The 18464-nt window shown below is 35.5% G+C and overlaps 1 protein-coding gene across 2 annotated transcripts; it reads right to left on the bottom strand.

Moving 5' to 3' along the window:
• Nucleotides 1-7018: 7018 nt before the first annotated feature.
• On the bottom strand, nucleotides 7019-14413 carry LOC103403817 (signal peptide peptidase-like 4). Of its 2 annotated transcripts, none has more exons than XM_008342700.4 (14): nucleotides 13892-14413; nucleotides 11676-11834; nucleotides 11416-11527; nucleotides 11069-11188; nucleotides 10752-10903; nucleotides 10447-10629; nucleotides 10278-10312; nucleotides 9865-10027; nucleotides 8790-8843; nucleotides 8383-8475; nucleotides 8115-8257; nucleotides 7743-7813; nucleotides 7434-7517; nucleotides 7019-7294 (listed from the first exon to the last, which is right to left on the bottom strand). In XM_008342700.4, exons 1-14 carry the CDS (start codon nucleotides 14024-14026, stop codon nucleotides 7179-7181), a joined length of 1620 nt encoding a protein of 539 aa, XP_008340922.2. In that variant the 5' UTR covers nucleotides 14027-14413; the 3' UTR covers nucleotides 7019-7178. The 2 variants fall into 2 exon arrangements, with proteins under 2 accessions (XP_008340922.2, XP_008340980.2); XM_008342758.4 differs by having other exon boundaries at nucleotides 9865-10021; nucleotides 13892-14232.
• Nucleotides 14414-18464: the final 4051 nt, after the last annotated feature.

The raw sequence follows: 18464 nt of genomic DNA, 5'->3' as shown, positions 1-18464 counted from the left end.
TGGAAGATGAAGAGACCCAAGAATTAATTGAGGCAAGGAACGACGAGAAAAAGAAAGACCTCAGGGTTAGAGAATCAGATGGCATGCTTATGCAAGAGAACAAGATGTATGTACTTATTAATATGGAATTAAAGAAAGTAAGTTTGGACGAAGCATACTGTTCAACTTATGCAATGCATCCTGGAGGTACTAAAATGTATCATACCATTCGACCATTTTTATTGGCCAGATATAAAAAGGGAAATTGTTGAAATTGTGAATATGTGTATCAGTCGTCAGCAAGTCAAAGCAAAAAGAAAGAAGTCTTTTTGGATTGATGCAGCCACTTTCCGTTCCGCAGTGGAAATGGGAAAATATCTATGGATTTTGTGTACAAGTTTCCTCGTTCACGAGATGGTTATGATGAAATTGAGGTGATAATTGATTGGCTTACTAAATCAGCGCAATATTCTTCAATGAAAGAGCATTAACCTTTTCAGAAGTGCAACAGTTATTTATCTGTCTTATGGAAAGAGATTTGGGCTTACGGATCTGTTGAACTTCTTGGGTATGTTGGTCCTTTCAGTTTGTTCCCTAGAGCAACGCCATAAGGCCGTGGAAAGTTGTGTCTTGTGTTTCGAAATTGTTAGAATTGTGGACGGAGGGTATTCAAGGCCCTGAGTTAGTGGAGGAGACTACTCGGAATATTCAAGTAATTAAGTCTAACCTGGAAGTGAGCCAGGATCGGCTGAAGAGCTTAGCAGACAAACATGCCACTGACCAGACGTGTAATGCAGGAGATTGGATGTTTTTAAAATTATCACCTTAGAAAGGTGTGGTTCGGGTCGAAATGGAAGACAAGTTAAATCCTAAGTACATCAGGCCGTCTTTGACTATTGAAGGAATCGGTGAAATACTTTCAAGTTTGAGTACCTTCGGGATTGGATAAAGTGTATAGTGTAGTTCATGTTTTGATGCTTCGTTACAAAGTAGCAGATTCGTCGCGTATGATTCCGGTTCAGCCCTTGGAGATTAATCTGGATTTGACTTATAATGAGGAACCCATGATTATTTTGGAATAGAAAGAGGAAGTCCTGAGAAATAAAATAGTGTACTTGGTAAAAGTTTTATGGGAGAATCATTCAGCAGAAGAAACTACTTCAGAGACGAAAGATCGAACGGGAGAGATATGTTTCAGGTTGTTTTATGGATATTGATGGATTGTAAGGATTGTGTAAATTTCGAGGATGAAATTTTTTTCAGGTGGGTAGATTGTGACAGCCCGTCCCTGATTTTAAGACTTTTAAAGTTTAAATAAATGATTTTACAAAAATGCCCTTTTAGGCACGCGCATTATTCTAGGTTAATCGTCGTGTCGTGCCATCTAAGATTTATTTTCTTGACATATCCTCGTAGTATTCGTCGCTACGGACGTGTGGGCGCAGACGGTTCGTGATTTGGAGTTATGACGAAAAAAAATTTAAAGTTTGAAGTTTGGGCATTTTATAAATTTTATTATTAAAATTTGGATGGCCCAGATTAAAGGAATTTGAAATGGATGGTTGGGATGAGAGAAAGAAGGTTTATGCGTGTGTGTGCGTAAGAAGAAGAAAAAGAATGAGGATTGGGCATCGGGGAAGAAGAAAGGAAAAATGGGATTGGGCAAAACTGCCCAATCTGAAAGAAGAAGAAGGGGACGAATCAGGAGAAGAGAGAAGGAGAATCTGGCCAACCAGGAAAGAAGAAAGGAGGAAAGGATAGGGAGGGAGAGACGCGGGGGATCGGCCGGATCCCCTTGGCCCATTTTTGACCCGGTCGGCACCCATGCCGATTTTCGGTGATTTTCACCCGTTTTTCCGACGAATTGGTTCAAGAAACTTCATGGGAAACACTCTAGGACCCTTCCTCTATCCATTCCATCTCAAATTTAGATAGATTTGGCTTTGAAAATGGAGAAAACCGCAAGAAGGGGTGCAGCGGCTTTGGCTTCGAATCACCCAATCCCGAAGCAATTTCTTCCAATTGACACTACCCATTGCTTCCTCTTGAGGCCTAGAACAAAGCCCAAGCAGTAGTTGGAGCATCGGAGTTGATTTGAAGGTCGAATTGAAAGCACCCAATTCTAGGGTTCTTCACGGTTTTGGTGGAATTGAAGTGTTTCCAGGCCAAATTGGTCTTGGCCTCAGGTATAAAGTTTACTCTACTCATTAAGATCTTCAATTCTGTATTTTTTTAGAATTTTTGGAAATAGTTGGATTTTCCGGTGAGCCGGGGCGGCCAACCGCCACCCGCGGCGGCCCGTGCGGCGGCGCATGGCCAATGGCCCGCCAATGTCATTCTTAGCATGTGTTTAAGGTTCTAGGTTCAGTTTTGATAATTGATGGACATAAATTGAGTAATTGAACCTAAGTTCGTTTCGATTCGTGGTTAGGTGAAAATGTGAATTTACGATCCAACCGTCGGATCGTCACCAAAATTTGATACGTTGTAATACATAATATTTAAGGATTATAGGAACTTACGGATCGGGAATCCAATTTACGGATCTTCCGGAATTGGAGTTGTAAGTTCATAAAATAGAATGTTAACCGTCACTTGGTTTTGGAAATTGACGGAGATCCGACCGTTGGATGGTAAGGAAATTTTAGGATGTTGTTCTAGAGATATATTGTGGACCTCTGGAAGTTATGGATTTGAAATCTGAGTTGCAGATCTTCCGGATCGAACTACGTAGTGAAGTGTTTTATATAAGTTATATATTTTATCGATATGATTTCTAAGGTTGGATTTGATTATTGTTCTAGGCGCCGATCGTCATGACGCCTTGATGTGTTGTGCTAGGGAGTTGTAGGTCGAACTCCAGGTGAGTGGGCAGTATTTTCTGTTTATACCTATATGCTATTGAAATTCCCAGAAATTGAGTTTTTAACGCAAGTATGTTTCTAAAATGCCATGCATGCATGATATGAATGATATGAGTTATATGAATTGATAATTGATGCATATATATATATATATGTGAATGGGTGCTGTGGACGCACAGGTAAGTATCAGGTGAGTTTTATATTATTCATGTGAATCATTGATGATGTATATTATGTTGATAGCTCATAACCTGCAATCATGGTGTTAGTGCTTATATTATTCACCTCGCACCGCACGCTCACCTTGGATCCAATTAGGTGCATGTCGTACAGACCATGAGAGGGTTCCGACTGATAGGTGACCTTAGATTATGTGCACAAATGATTGATGAGAGAAGCACTAGAGCGTATTATTACACCATTCATCTCGTACAGACTACTTCAGGTAGTTCCGACTTATATGCAGTGTAGTGTCATACAGGTCACCGAGGTGACTCCGGTTGGATTGGATGTTGAGCTATAGAATTAACCGTACATGACCAATTGCAGGGTCTCCGGTTAATTCACCATTTCACATGTTACATTGATGCATCATTCATTCTGTTTTTGAAATTATAACATGGCATACTTTCTGGTTTTTGAGAAAAATTGATGATTTGAGATTTATGAAAAGTATTATGCTATTATGCTATTTTTTGGGAAAGTATACAGGTTTTACAGCGAAGGGTTAGAAATGTTTTAAATGAAAAGTTTTCGAAAAACTTTGTTTTACTGACCCACTCAATTTTGTTTTGCGCCCCTCCAGGTTCTAGATAGCAGAGCTTTGGTGGCCACGAGGAATCCAATGGTGTTCTGACAGAATTCACAAAAGTAGGACTCACCCTCGGGTGTTTCATCTTAGTAATTGTATTTTTAAAGCTTCCGAACTGTGTAAATGGTTACGTCACTCTCACGTGACGGCCAGCATGCCCTCCTTCAGGACGGGGTGTGTCGGTCAGTGTCATGTAAAAGAGAGCAATAATATTAAAGGAAAACTAATGAAAATAGCTTGAAAACTAAGAGTTTTAATAATAAGGACAAAATAAAAGATAAAATAAATAGTACCATGATTGACTTTTTAGTGTAAAAATATGGGTTTTCATTAAAGTAAACAGTACCGGAAGATTTTCGTTAAAGTTTCCTAATATTAACCCCGATGCACTCCCACACATTGATTCTTCCACAACCAAATTTCCACAAGTAATCTCCCCAATTCAACGAAATTCCTACACCAAAAGAAACAAAAAAAAAAAACAACAAACGCGGTTTTGACTTTTGAGGAAGCAGCACATGAAAGATTCATGCCAAAGGCTAGGGCAAATACATGTAATAATTTCTAGTGGAATAAGAAACCATCATATATTGCAAGTTAGCGCATTTTCTTGTGTTTTAATCTAATAAGTTCAAGACAAAAAAATTACAAAGTCAAGTCAACACATTTCCGCTTGCAATGTGAAAATTTTTATTTTGTTTGTCTCTTATTGCCTCAACTTGTAATTTACTTGTCAATGTACATTTTTTTGTAGCGTAATTGAAATAGAATGCCAAACAAACTAGAAAAAGTATTATTCATATTAACCAAAACAAAAACAGTGAAAATGGGTAAAATACAAGTATGCAAATAATAGTGTGACACATTTTGATTTAGTTTATTATTTAACTAAACACATTATATGTTTGGAAAGCTAGAAATAGAGCTATTAGTTTCCTATTTTTTCCAGAATTTTTTAGGAGGAACGACCTCAAAATTGGCGGGCAAGACATATGATGTATTTCCCAAGCCTAGAAGGATTCCTTACTAGTTTGTGTCATTAATTCCTTACTAGATTGTACCGTGTTTAAACAGACCGTGATCAACTGTTGATGTCGTTCTTGGGGTTGCCTGTTCGATTAGTGGCCCAACCCTAAATGTGTTAGGATCGTCATCCGTGTTGTACTTGTCTAAATGTGATGAGCTGGCCCGTCCCACTTATTAAGTTGGTCAAGCGCTCGTTCTTTAAATGGGTCGGGCTATTCTATTTTCGATCTTAGGCATTCATTCCGTCTCGTTCAGTATTACGTACTATTGAAGAATTTCTCATTTTGTGATCTTTTTCTTTATAATTTGGCTTTCAATCCCATGACTAGAAAATCCCCCGCCCAAACATAGCATGTCATAGATTGTGTGTGATATTATCGGTTTTCACTAACAAATCACCCTATGCTTAATACTACAGACTATTGATATTTGTTTTCATTTATAAGTTGAAGGTATTAAATTCAAATCTTGTGAATACAATATTTATGCTCATAGTGTAAATATATATAAATAAAATAATAATAAAAACAAAAGAGAAGTCAGTGTCATGTAAAAGAGAGCAATAATATTAAAGGAAAACTAATGAAAATAGCTTGAAAACTATGAGTTTTAACGATAAGGACAAAATAAAATGTAAAATAAATAGTAACAGGATTGACTTTTTAGTGTAAAAATATGGTTTTTCATTAAAGTGAACAGTACCGGGAGCTTTTCGTTAAAGTTTCCTAATATTAACCCCGATGCACTCCCACGCATTGATTCTTCCACAACCAAATTTCCACAAGTAATCTCCCCAATGCAACGAAATTCCTATTTCTTACACCAAAAGAAAAAAAAAAAAAAACAACAATCGCGGTTTTGACTTTTGAGGAAGCAGCACATGAAAGATTCATGCCAAAGGCTAGGGCAAATACATGTAATAATTTCTAGTGGAATAAGAAACCATCATATATTGCAAGTTAGCGAATTTTCTTGTGTTTTAATCTAATAAGTTCAAGACAAAAAAATTACAAAGTCAAGTCAACACATTCCCGCTTGCAACGTGAAAATTTTGATTTTATTTGTCTCTTATTACCTCAACTTGTAATTTACTTGTCAGTGCACATTTTTTTGTAACGTAGTTGAAATAGAATGCCAAACAAACTAGAAAAAGTATTATTCATATTAACCAAAACAAAAACAGTGAAAATGGGTAAAATACAAGTATGCAAATAATAGTGTGACACATTTTGATTTAGTTTATTATTTAACTAAACACATTATATGTTTGGAAAGCTAGAAATAGAGCTATTAGTTTCCTATTTTTTCCAGAAATTTTTAGGAGGAACGACCTCAAAATTGGCGGGCAAGATAGATGATGTATTTCCCAAGCCTAGAAGGATTCCTTACTAGGTTGTGTCATTAATTGTTTAGGAATTTGTTTCTACCAAATCTTTTAGAGTTTTTCTAGTATAAAATTTTCCTATTATTGGTCTCCTTTCAACAAGACTGACTTCTCTTTTATGAGGGAATTTGTTTTTCATTTTTTTTGTTATTTACGTTTCTACCAGATATTTTAGGGTTTTTCTAGTATAAAATTTTCCTATTATTGCTCTCCTTTCAACAAGACTAACTTCCCTTCTACTGGGGAATTTTTTTTTTCATTTTTTTCTTTTTTATACATACATACATACATATGTGTGTGTGTATATATATATATATATAATTTTTTTTTACGTCTCTAACAGATCCTTTAGGGCTTTTCTAGTATAAATTCTTCCTATTATTGCTCTCCTTTCAACAAGAACTTCTCTTCTCGAAGGGAATTTTTTTTTTCATTTTTTTTCTTTTTTATACATACATACATACATACATACATACATATATATATATATATATACACACACGTTTCTACCAGATCTTTTAGGGGTTTCTAGTATAAAATTTTCAATACATCGATATTTTTACACTAGAAGGAGGGGAAGTTCAGCTAAGTCACACAATAGACAACCTAATTTGGTATCGAATTTGCCATCCACGAGATTCGAACCTAAAACCTCTCACTTCCAAGTGAAGAAGAATACCACCGGACCGTAGTATTAAATAGCATATGTACATTTACTTTAAGTAGAATAAATATTGTATCAAACCCGTCAGTCACAAAATTATAATCTCTAATGGAGATGCAAATTTGAGATATAAAAGCCACATTTAAATCTCATTTTACATTTCTCGTAGATACAAATGTTAGATCTACTCTAATGAGAGATAAATTTGAATTCCGTTTATTGTTCATCTCTTTGATTGGCGAGGCCCACCTTCAAAAGATGTAAAATATGTATATATCATTCGATCCGGATGTTATAAATGCGTCTTGTTATATCAGTTCATCCTTGAAAAATCATCTTATGGTTACAACTTCGTAAATATTTGCTATCCTCTACAACTATGACAAGTAAAGAGGTTTTATGAGTTACTACTGTACTAATCTGTAACACTATTACTTTCTTTCCTAGTTTTTATTGAGAGGAGGGTTGCGGTTGCAGATGGACGTGCGGGCATGGCCTCTCCGGTTCTCCTCTCGTCCACAGAACTTTCAGATCCCCTCTCATGTGTCCCAAAGTTATAAAGGTACCTGCAGAAATACAACTCGCTTATGTCAATAGATGCTCTTGGATTCTGTTTCACGATGAACGTTCAGTGCGAAATGTAGTTCCATTCTAGTGAGCTCTAGCAATATAGATGTTAGTGCAGATTAGCCAAGCTTCTCTTACCAAGTGTGAACGGAACTATATACAACAAAGCGGGTTGGCCATGGCCGTCCATCAAGTTCAAAGCCACATATGTGATAAGGAGACCTGCAATTGGAAAACGCCAAGCAGCCAATTGTAAGTAGGCAATTTCCAGTTACACTAAACATCATTGAATCCATCGACTTTTATTTTCCATATGCAAACAGAAAACACCATGCCGATAAAATTCTAAATCTAGCTCAATCCCAATCAGATGCATTTTCTGAATGTCTTGTTTTAGCAAAAAGAACAAAATGTGCAGAATGCCCCAAATATTAGCACATTTCATACCTAAACCATAAGCGGTCATTGCCCACACAAAGTAACCAGCTCGAAGCTTTTTATTCGCCAACCAATCGTACCTGCAATGTTACCCACACAATAATCAGATTAATGAACTTTTGAATGTACAACATTATAAACCCTCATTTGTAGTAATACCGCTCTCATGTTGTTAATTATGAGTCCCATGGTTTTCATCATTAATTGATCCAGACTATGTGACTAACACGAGAACTGAAATACCTAATCAATCTCAGCATGTTTTCACTTTCCGTATACACAATTTGAAAAGGACATAACAGAATCGAAACACAGTATCTGATCAATTCTAGGGACTTAAAAAGGGATGTTCAAAGATATATTTGGAATCTCTTTTCAGACCTTAGTGAAAAGGCTACAACCAGTCCAGGTAAGATAATATCACCAAATCCGATGATGCTGTAGCCACCCCAAGGATCAAACATCCGTGGGATTTTCAGTAGCATTGGTATACCGTCCTCTCCACTTTTATCACCACGAGCCACCTGTATAAAAGTGAAAAGATTATATTTAAATCTCTATCACTTGGGGGGCACGTCTCCATGGTCAAAGAGCAACCATTGTTTAGGGTGGCAGAAGGGAAGGAAGGGAGTTCTTACGATTTACTCACCACTATCATTACACTCTCATGGAACCACCACTTAGAAACAAATACCCAAAAGATGTCGTATAAAAACGCACAACTCAGAAGAACTGTTCCAACCTGATTAATTAGAGAAAAAGAGAAAAGTTATTAAATAATCTAAAAAAGTTAAGACATGATTTCCAGGTGAATAAATAAAAAAATTCTGGTGCAATCTTTTCTCAACAAAATAAGTATATGATAAGGATTTAAGTATTTACTTAACCCAGAAAAAATATATCAATATAGGTTAGTTAAGTACCTCCTTGCATTTCTTACATAAAATCTTCAAAATAAGGCAACAAAATAACTGATGAACAACTAAAAATTCATATTCTGCTCAACAAGAACCAGAAAAAAAAAGAAAAAGAAAAAAAAATGTTTCTGAATATCACCTTGAGATTCGGTACGCGAACAATCTGAAGAACTGTGATTATCAGTGCAATACCCTGATTTTGTATGAGCACAAGTTAGCATCTACCAACATTTTAGAGATTACAAAATTACTTTGAAAGTGAAAGATAAATTGCACCTATTAATGTCCAGGATTCATAATAGAAATATGCAAAAGATAATGTATGACAAAATGGGCAGTCCAATTATAGGATGCCTTTCTTCAGTAGTAATCAACAAGTAGCATATTTGTAGAAAAAGGACCCACCGAAATCAGCACGTAACATATTTAGATAAATATAAATACTAAAATTTTTGGATAAAATCTCAAATTGCTAATAAGAGCAAACTAAGTAATAAGTTAAAAAGGCAAGATTGAAAACAGAAAAACGAACAAGCCATGTACAGAAGCAAGAATTCCAGATATCTGCCTACATGCGTAGCACACACATACTGCAACAAAATTATTAATTTAGGAAACATGCACAGAATCTATCAATCCTTATGGGTCATCAGTTGAACTTGCCTACTTACGGTTTGTGGACTTGAAGAGTCTTACATAACAAAATACAATAATGCCCGCAACATAAGGACAAGATAGGTCCATCAAAGCAGACGGTGAGATTTGTCCTGATCTTTGTTAATGCTATATCAATTATGTGATGGAAATTTTTCCCTTCTTCAGATACAAAGACTTCCCAGTTTTCAGAACTAATAACATAGTTTTGCTTCCTTGAAACCTCCATAAGTGTGAGTAAAATGCCATAAGAATATACAACAATATCGTTCATGTGTTTACTTGCAAACTCCTAATTCCCATGAATCATGATGTTATACTTCTCAAAGTTCTCTTATGATACCCTGACTATTTTTAACTTTTAAGTATGATTTTAGACCCTGTCACCTACTATTTTTTAATCAGAGTATTACCAGCTTGACTCTCTTACTCCAAAATCAAAACAAAGAGAAGAAAAAAAAAAAAAAAAGAGCTGAATATGACACTAGGAGATACAGAAGCAAAATTGCACTTGACCGATCCAAGCAAATGAAACTGAGAAAAGAGAATTAATTTCTTACAAGGATATCTTGACCGATCCAAGCAAATGAAATGCGGCGATACACTGCCCACAAAACAGCAAATGCTATGCAGAAGGGAGCAACAGCTAGTGTCAGATATGAAACAGCTCCAAAGATTGGCAGCCTAACGTATGAATCTCCAGCATGTTTGAACCGACTGAAACTATATTTGGTTCTGTCAGCTTCATACTACCAAAACTCATTCACATATATATAAGGAACAGCTCCAAAGTGAAATTTATGCTTTTAACAAATTATTTTCTTCATATTCATAGTAGATCACAATCTGGAGTAATTAGGCTTGGAGGGCAAAGACAGCCCTATAAGGAAAAGATCAAACAAAAGTAGTTTGACCAACAGATAATAAGATGCATTCCCTTAAAAATTCTAACAAAAGTAAAAAAGAAGTATACCATGACAGAAAAGTCACCAAGCAAGTCTGCAGGCCCTGTAAACAGAAGGGACTGCTAGGTTCAGCATTAACCTCAGAAGAGGCATGCATAATAATTAAATATTTCATTTACACTTAAATAAAAGTTTAATCATAGAGACAAAGTCTGTATTATATAAAAGAGAATGTACCTCTATCCCACCAATGCAAAACAAAACCACCAGAATCTCCACAAACCAGAATGACATAAGTTTGTAAAACATAATCAAGAAGCATGAAGCAATCACAACAAAGAGGATTGCTGCTGTGGTGCTAATCTCCACTAAAGCATTGGAACGATCAACTTCCATATGTAAAGAATCATCGGAAGCATCCTGCACAAAAAGCACCAAACCATATATGATTTGATAGAATAATTAGTGAATTGCCCAGAAAGCAAGCCCCATGTAAGTTAACTGCTAAAAATTACAAAGCTGCTCTGGAATCACAATATAACCTTCAATAACTTCTCATGCTCAATAGCTGCTTCCCTTGCACTCCACGCAGACCAATAAGAAGCAAATAAGATGGTACCAACGGCCATAAGCCACAAAAAAACTTCTGCAATATCTACCAGTGGACGCAATGGGGAGTACAGCTGCACAGAAACTGAAGAGAGGGATTTCAGAGGCAATGATAAGAGACAAAATAAAAACCACTTAGAATAATAGCGGATAACAATAAAAAAACACTAACTTTTTTTTCTTAACAAGAGAAGGCTTGGCCAACCATAAACAGTTACGTGTATATTATAGCAGAGAAAGAAAAACATACCCATGGAGTTGTTCTTCAAATCAGTTTCGAAGATTGCACCAACATCTTGGGGAAGCATAACAGCTGGTATGCCTATCTCGACATCAGGTTCATCTTTTTCACAAACCATCTTGTAAAGTTCTGTAGGGCAGATAACAGTACTTTATGTAACAGAAACTTAATTTTACGTGATCTATTTTGACCCCCTTTTTTCTTTAACTGTGAGCAACCCTTATAATGGTAAGATCTTTTTCTGCACTTGCTATAATTTTTCCCCTTATAACTCATACGGTTGTACTGAATATTCTTAATCAGGAAGAAAGTTACTCTACGATTAATAGCTTTTTATATCAAGAAAAGAAAATTGCCTGTGCGGTTGTTTATAATGAGGATGGCTGAAGCGTTAGCAGCTTCAGCCATATTTGCCTTGGTTGTGAAACTGCAATTTCCTCGGTGCACCAAAATGACCTCTTTTGTGAGCTACAAAAATCCATACAATCCACAATATGAACCCACAAAATGAATAAGCATATCTTACAACTTTAATTAGGAAGATGCATAATTTTCATGGCTGTGAAACTCTAGTGTAAGTTGAGCAATAGAACTTAAAATTTTGATCAAGTATTACCTTATTCTTGGGTTGGGTACAACAATCAGGGGGGTCCGCAAGAACCACTCTAGTGTTGGTGGCATATTTTTCCTTTGATTCCAAGGTAGGTCCAAATCGAGCACCAACACCGACATACTCAGCGTCTTCTATGCCGTTGATCCAAGTTGGGACCTTTACCTATAGACCAAAACATGATTTAAATGTCATGGCAATTGGCAAAGCTGTATTCACAATATAAATAAAGGAAGAAAACAAAATGCAATGCCTCCCTTACAAGCTAGGATACATTTGCTTTGACTACCTATAACAGAGCTAGGGTAACAAAAACTAAAACAAATTCAACTATTCCATTATACTATCTTAGATGCATAGCTGAATTGAATTTTCCACTGAAGTTGTGGCAACCAAAGAAATAGAAGATTAGTTCTTGGCATTAAATGCTTTGGAAGATTGCTTAATATTTATTTGGAAACAGAAGTACAAAATCATTTCAAATGCTTCCATGGTTTCGTTGAAAGTAGAGACATGTCCAGAAAGCATTTGAAATACAACTACAACAACAACAACAAAGCCTTATCCCACTAAGTGGGGTCTACTGTATGAATCCTAGAACACCACTGCACTGAGTTTTGCGCCAAGCATTTAAAATAATAATAATTGCATCGATATTTTATTCATTAAATAGAAAGAAAAAAATTAAAAGCTTTCACAAATGCTTAATGAAAATTTCTATTTCAAGATTGGCCGAGTCTGGTAAAAAATTTGGCTTAAATGTCAAAATGGTCCCTGTGTTTTACTCCACCAGCCAATTTAGTCCATGTGTTTACATCCGTTAGCCAATTCAAGACAATCCGTTAAAAGACAGTTAAAATTGACATGTCCTAAATCCCATAGTACTCAAGTGAATTGAACGAAGTGTCAATTTTTAAAGATAGGCATCATATCTGTTTAGTGGGTGTACATAAAATTACGGTTTTGTCCTCACACGTGCATGGCAGATGCCAATTGTAACGGTCCCTTAACGAATTGTCTTGAATTGGCTAACAGCTGTAAACACAGGGACCAATTTGGCCAAATTAAAAACACAGGGACTAAATTGGCCAATAGAATAAAACCATTTTGACATTTAAGCCAAAAAATTTCTAACGATTGGCTTAGTAAAAATTATAATTTTCAAGGAACCTACATGATTATTTCCTTAGAAACCAGATAAAGAACCAGATGAAAACTTGAAAAGATATGGTAACATTTATTAACTCAAAGGTATTGCCTAAAATCTAACCACCCATCTGGTAATGTTTCTGTTATGTTGTGTTTTCTTTTCCAAACTAAGGATATTCGGAGAGATGAAAGAGGGAGATGGGAAAGGGAATAGAACTGAGAGATGCGAGGAAGAGACAAGGAAGACAGCATAACTGACCAGAAAAACGAATACCAAAACAATGAACTAAGAACAATTCTAATAAATTTTTAATTCTAATTCTATCTGCTGTCTATCGTCACTCATCGTCCCTCCCCTACATCTTTCCTTTCTTAAGGAAAACAGAAGACGAGAGATAATTTTTCTATAAGAGTAAAAATAAAATCAAACAGACATTATAATTGTTGTTTACTTTGTTTCTTAACTAGGGATTTATAAGCGAAAAAATGCTGCACTGCCTAAATGTGTAACAAATTTCCGAGCACAAAAGTATGAAATTTGTCAGCCTAATCTTCCATTCTTGAACAACCGGATCACCACGCCAACAAAATCGAAGCTAAATTCTCATTTCCAACTCCAAAAACAGTTGGCAATTCACAATTTAATTTCATTTTCACTAATCTTCCTCCATTTTCTCAGCAACCAAACAGCAAGCTCGAACTTCTTGGTCCCGAAAGGATCACAAATCCTGGCACTTAGAAACAGAGATTCTAGTTTTTTTTCCTTCTATTTTCATTACTTAAATCACACAATCAATATCTATACTATGTACTACTCGACCACCACACCACTCAAACCGAAACTAAACTCTCATTTCGACCTCCAAAACAGTTGAAAATTCACAATTAATTTTCTATCCAGCTCCATTTTCTCAGCAACCAAACAGCAAGATTGAGCTTCTTAGTCCCCCCCCCCCCAAAGCATTGTTCCCAAAGAAAAATTCCATCTTTTCCGTCCCCAGTTTTCTCAGCAACAAAACAGAAAATCAAAATTAAACTCAAAAATCAAAGTCCAAAAAAGTCAGTGAAATTACCAGAACGAAGTTGTTGTTGCATCCAGGCCTCTTGGGAGCAATATCATCATGGTGAACAATGTCCCCAGCTGAGCTGAGACTTAGACTAACCACCAGCACTCCCACCACCACCCACACACCTCTCTGTAAATCCATATCTATTCACACCAACCAAACACAAAAAAAATATGTATTAAAATAAAAAATTAATTTTTCCACAGAAAAAATCCAGAAGGGGGTTTAGGGTTTCAGAGATGGAGAGGAGGAGGAGGAGGAAGAGAAGAAGATGTTGAGGGAAAATGTGAGGGAATGAATGGGGAAAAAGGGAGGGAGAGAAATATCGCCGAGGGTGTCTGCGTTTTGTGTTTCCCGCGTTGTCGTTTCTGGGTGTTTGGCAGTGTGGGCGTGCAACCGTTGAACCGGTTCTCTCTTGTGCAGTGCGGTGTGGAAAGTGAACTTTCTCACCGGCACTGTGGAGGCGTGCGCCGCACGCGCCTTTCGTGGACTGGGATAATTGTAGCGGTGGACCGTGGAGATTGAAGCAAAGAAAGTTGAAAAGTATGATATGAGAGTTTATTTGTCATGGGGTTTTGGGCTTTTACTGAGATTTAGTTTTGTGTTTTAGTTAGTAACCGGCTAATGCGAGGTAACTTAGGGGTACAGTCAAACTAAGATTTTAAAAGTGATAGATTTTATATGATTTAATAGGAATAAAGACTCTTACAAAATTCATATGAATTTTGTAGAATTTGAATGCATTGTGGTGGATTGTGGTGGAAGGATTTGAAATCCTAGGGGGTGAGGTTGGATTTTTTTAGTCTTGGTTATATATATTTTTTGCTCTCAAATCCCTCAAAATCCACAACTTATTGAAATCCTCCAAAATCTTAATTTTTTTAATACACTTAGATTTGGATGGATTTTAAAATCCTTCAAAATCTTTTAATTGACTACACCTAGATTTGAATGGATTCTAAAATCCTTTAAAATCTTTTAATTGACTACACTAGGATTTTAAAGTCTTTTAAAATCCTCTCAAATCCGAGTTTGACTACACCCCCTAAATTCGAAAACTAAATGATGTGTCATCAATAAACAAAAAACATGTTAATTAGTATTCATCAACTTTCATGTCATTTAATTTACAAATTTTAATCTACACATTTAGTCTCTCTAGCATTACACTTAGTGACCAACTTTAGTTGTACCAGCGTGTTTAAAGAGTTTTGGCAAGTGATTAATATTATATGAATATCACTCATACTAGTTTTAGAAAATACTTTGTTGTTCGACCATGTATATTTTTCTATGTACTCATCACACAACTTCAAATGAGTAAGTTTTGTTATTTTCTAGTTTTGTCTGAAGAACAAAAATTGATTAGATGGGGTAATGGGTAGTAATACTCGAACGATCAAAACATAATTTACACTCGTCTGGTATTGCTTTGATATTATTTTAAATAACAACTTATGTTATCAAATGGTGAGTTTAAATTATTAATTAGTAGCTGTCAAAATATATCTGATCCAATCTAACATCACTACTACTGTACAAGATGATTAACTTTAAAATAAATAAAAAATTAAAAAAACTTTACAAATATAGCATCATTGTTTATCTGTACTCTATACTATTATTTAAGAAGTGATTATCATCATTATTTTTTGTATTATTATTATTATTATTATTATTATTATTATTTTATTAGTTTGACATTAGTAAGCGTCAATGTCTCGTGAAAGAGAATGCTAGAGCGCGTGGACGGTATATGAACTTTTCTTCACAGGTTACTGATAACCGTCCGAACGGGTCTGAAACCTCCGTATGGACCGTACAGATTAGACGGCTGCATAAATTATTACCGACTAGAGATTCCCTACCTGCAAGCTCACCGTAAACTAAGCAACGTGTCAGTACATAAGGGGGCATGTGATCATACTCAGCGCTAATACTGTTATTCCTTCTGTCCTTTGGTCGTACCACCAGTGGAAATTGAACACGTGTAGCACGCTTCACCTCATTTGATATTTAGTTAAAGAGAAAATACGAAGGAGACATATTTTTGCGCATCGTTTTATAATGTTGACATAAAAAATAGAGAGTTTATAAAAAGTCATAATTTTAAGATAATCTTCTTAATATTTCTTTTTCGTTAAACATTCAGGGACTTATTTTTGGATAATATTATTCGCACATCTATTTTTATCTCTCATATATCTCTTTAAATTTTTAATTGCAAATCGAATGAATTAAAAAATATCAATCGTAAATAAAGATGTGTGAAGATAAAAATGAGTGTATAAATAATCATATCCTTTTTTTTTCTACCCACTTAGAAATAGTTGCCCTTGGCAATTCAATAAAGGCAATTATTGTCTTAGTGAATAGTAGTTGTTCGACTCTGTAAATAAATTATGTCTACAATTAATAATAAAAAACTATTTTTAAAAACAATTAATAGAAAATATTATATTATTTTATGTTAATTATATCTTCTCTTTCTATTATTTTAAATTAATTATACCCCTTCTATTTTTTTCCACCCAATCTTCCTCTTCCTCTCCCTCTTTTTCTCAGCCCAATATCCCTCTTCATATCCTCTTCCTCTCCCTCTTTATCTCCGCCGAATCACCCTCTTCCTCATCCTCTCCCTCTTTGTCTCTGCCCAATCTCCATCTCAAAACCTCCCTCTCTCTCTCCCTCTCTCTCTCTCTCTCTTTATCCCATCATTGCCTCCATCCCACAAATCATCGAATCGGTCGAGGTTGTCGAAGAGGAAGGAGATAGAGATAGAAAGCAGCTCAGTTAAAAGAGAACAGCAACGGCAGTGAAAACCACGTGCCACTCTTCCTCGTCATGTCAGATTGCTGATTTTTATTTGGCTAACGTCAGCATGATGTCATATCACTTGGGCACAAGGTCAGGTGCTAAGTGGGGTTGGGCCCACTCAACTGCTTGACTTTTGGGCATGTGTTGGAGCCTTTTTTCCCTTCTCTTGGGCAATTTTTGGCCAGCTAATTGGCATGGGTTAGAAATGCTCTTAAATGGTTGTGACTGTTGGAATAACTTGATTTAATCTATCTATTATATAAATCTTGAGATTTAAATTTATCTAGCGTCAATTAATATCATGGTAATATTCACCATCATTTAAGGATGGTGAACAAAAATGCACTCAATTGGCACTATGGTTACACTTTTACGTGGTCAGCTCTCCACACTAGGGGTAGGTTCAAAAAACCGAAATCCAAAAAAAATGGGACTGAACACCCAGCCGACACGGAAAAACAAAAACCTAAAAAAGGAAAACCAAACTTTATTGGTTCGGTTTCGGTTTTAGAAGTTCAGAAATTAAATATTACCGAACCAAACCGAATGATTTTACAATTAAAATGATGTCGTTTTATGTTAGTATTTGAACCCAACCGAAGTCTCTAAACTAATCTTAGCATTCTTCTTAAATAATAAATAAAACAAAAACCGAAAATTGATCTTAGCATTCTTCTTGAAAAACCAGCTGGTATCTTCTTCTTTAGTGCAAATCTTTCAAATTTCAACTCTTTAGCAATAATCGAATATGTTTTCTCATGCTTTGAACCTTTAGATTTACAAGGACATGATAATCTTCATTTGTCAACCTTTCAAAATATCTAACTTCCTTCTGATGTTTTCTCATGCTTTAAACCTTTAGATTTACAAGGACATGATAATCTTCATTTGCCAACCTTTCAAAATATCTAACGTCCTTCTGATGTTTTTTGCTAAATGTCTCCATTTGATTGGCATAGTACATAGGACTACCGCAGTGTATACAGCGAAGACAAGATCAAAGTCATTGTCATATTGCTTGTTTTGGTGTTCCTAATTACAGACGAGATAAGATAAAAGCTGGTTGGCTTTTATTACTATCAAGACTCGAGAAATGCTAAGATTAGATGTTTAGATGTGATTAAAAAAATTAAAAAAATTAATTAATTAAATTTAAAAAAAAAAACCAAAACCGAACCAAAACTAAAACCAAACAAAAAAACCAAGAGAAAATCGAATCGAACTAAAATTTCGATTTTGATAAAAAAACTGAACCGAATGAAACCGAACTCACCTTTACTCCACACATACCGCCATACTTAATGGTGGGATCATGCGTATAGATGAGGTATTTTTGGTGGACTTAACTCTATTTTTGTTGTGCATGAGATGTGACGGGCCATAACCCCACTGGGCCTTTGCTCTCAACGACCCATTTGATTATCAAGATATCAGAGCATGTTTGCGAGTACTTTTAAAGTGGCGACGGTTATATCCACATCCTAATCTTTACTTTCACACTCCCTTTAAATTTTTTAACATTGGGTCGAATGAATTAAAGAACATCAGTGAACAATAATTAACGAGAGTATGTGAGAGTAAAAAAGGGTATTTGAATAACACTAAACTTTATTTGAAACGTTTAGCAGGAAAAGTTGAAGTCAATAATCGTTTTTATGTAAAAGTACTGCGAGACCTTAGAACATGTTTACAAGTGCTTTTACAATGATGGATGAAACCGTTGAACCAAAAAAGTTAAAAAGTGTTTTTGTTATAAACAGTG

The sequence above is a fragment of the Malus domestica genome, chromosome 01 (genome assembly GCF_042453785.1).
Source record: "Malus domestica chromosome 01, GDT2T_hap1".
Taxonomy (NCBI): domain Eukaryota; kingdom Viridiplantae; phylum Streptophyta; class Magnoliopsida; order Rosales; family Rosaceae; genus Malus; species Malus domestica.
Note: the sequence above shows the minus strand (reverse complement) of the source record. Positions and strands in the feature narration are given on the sequence as shown.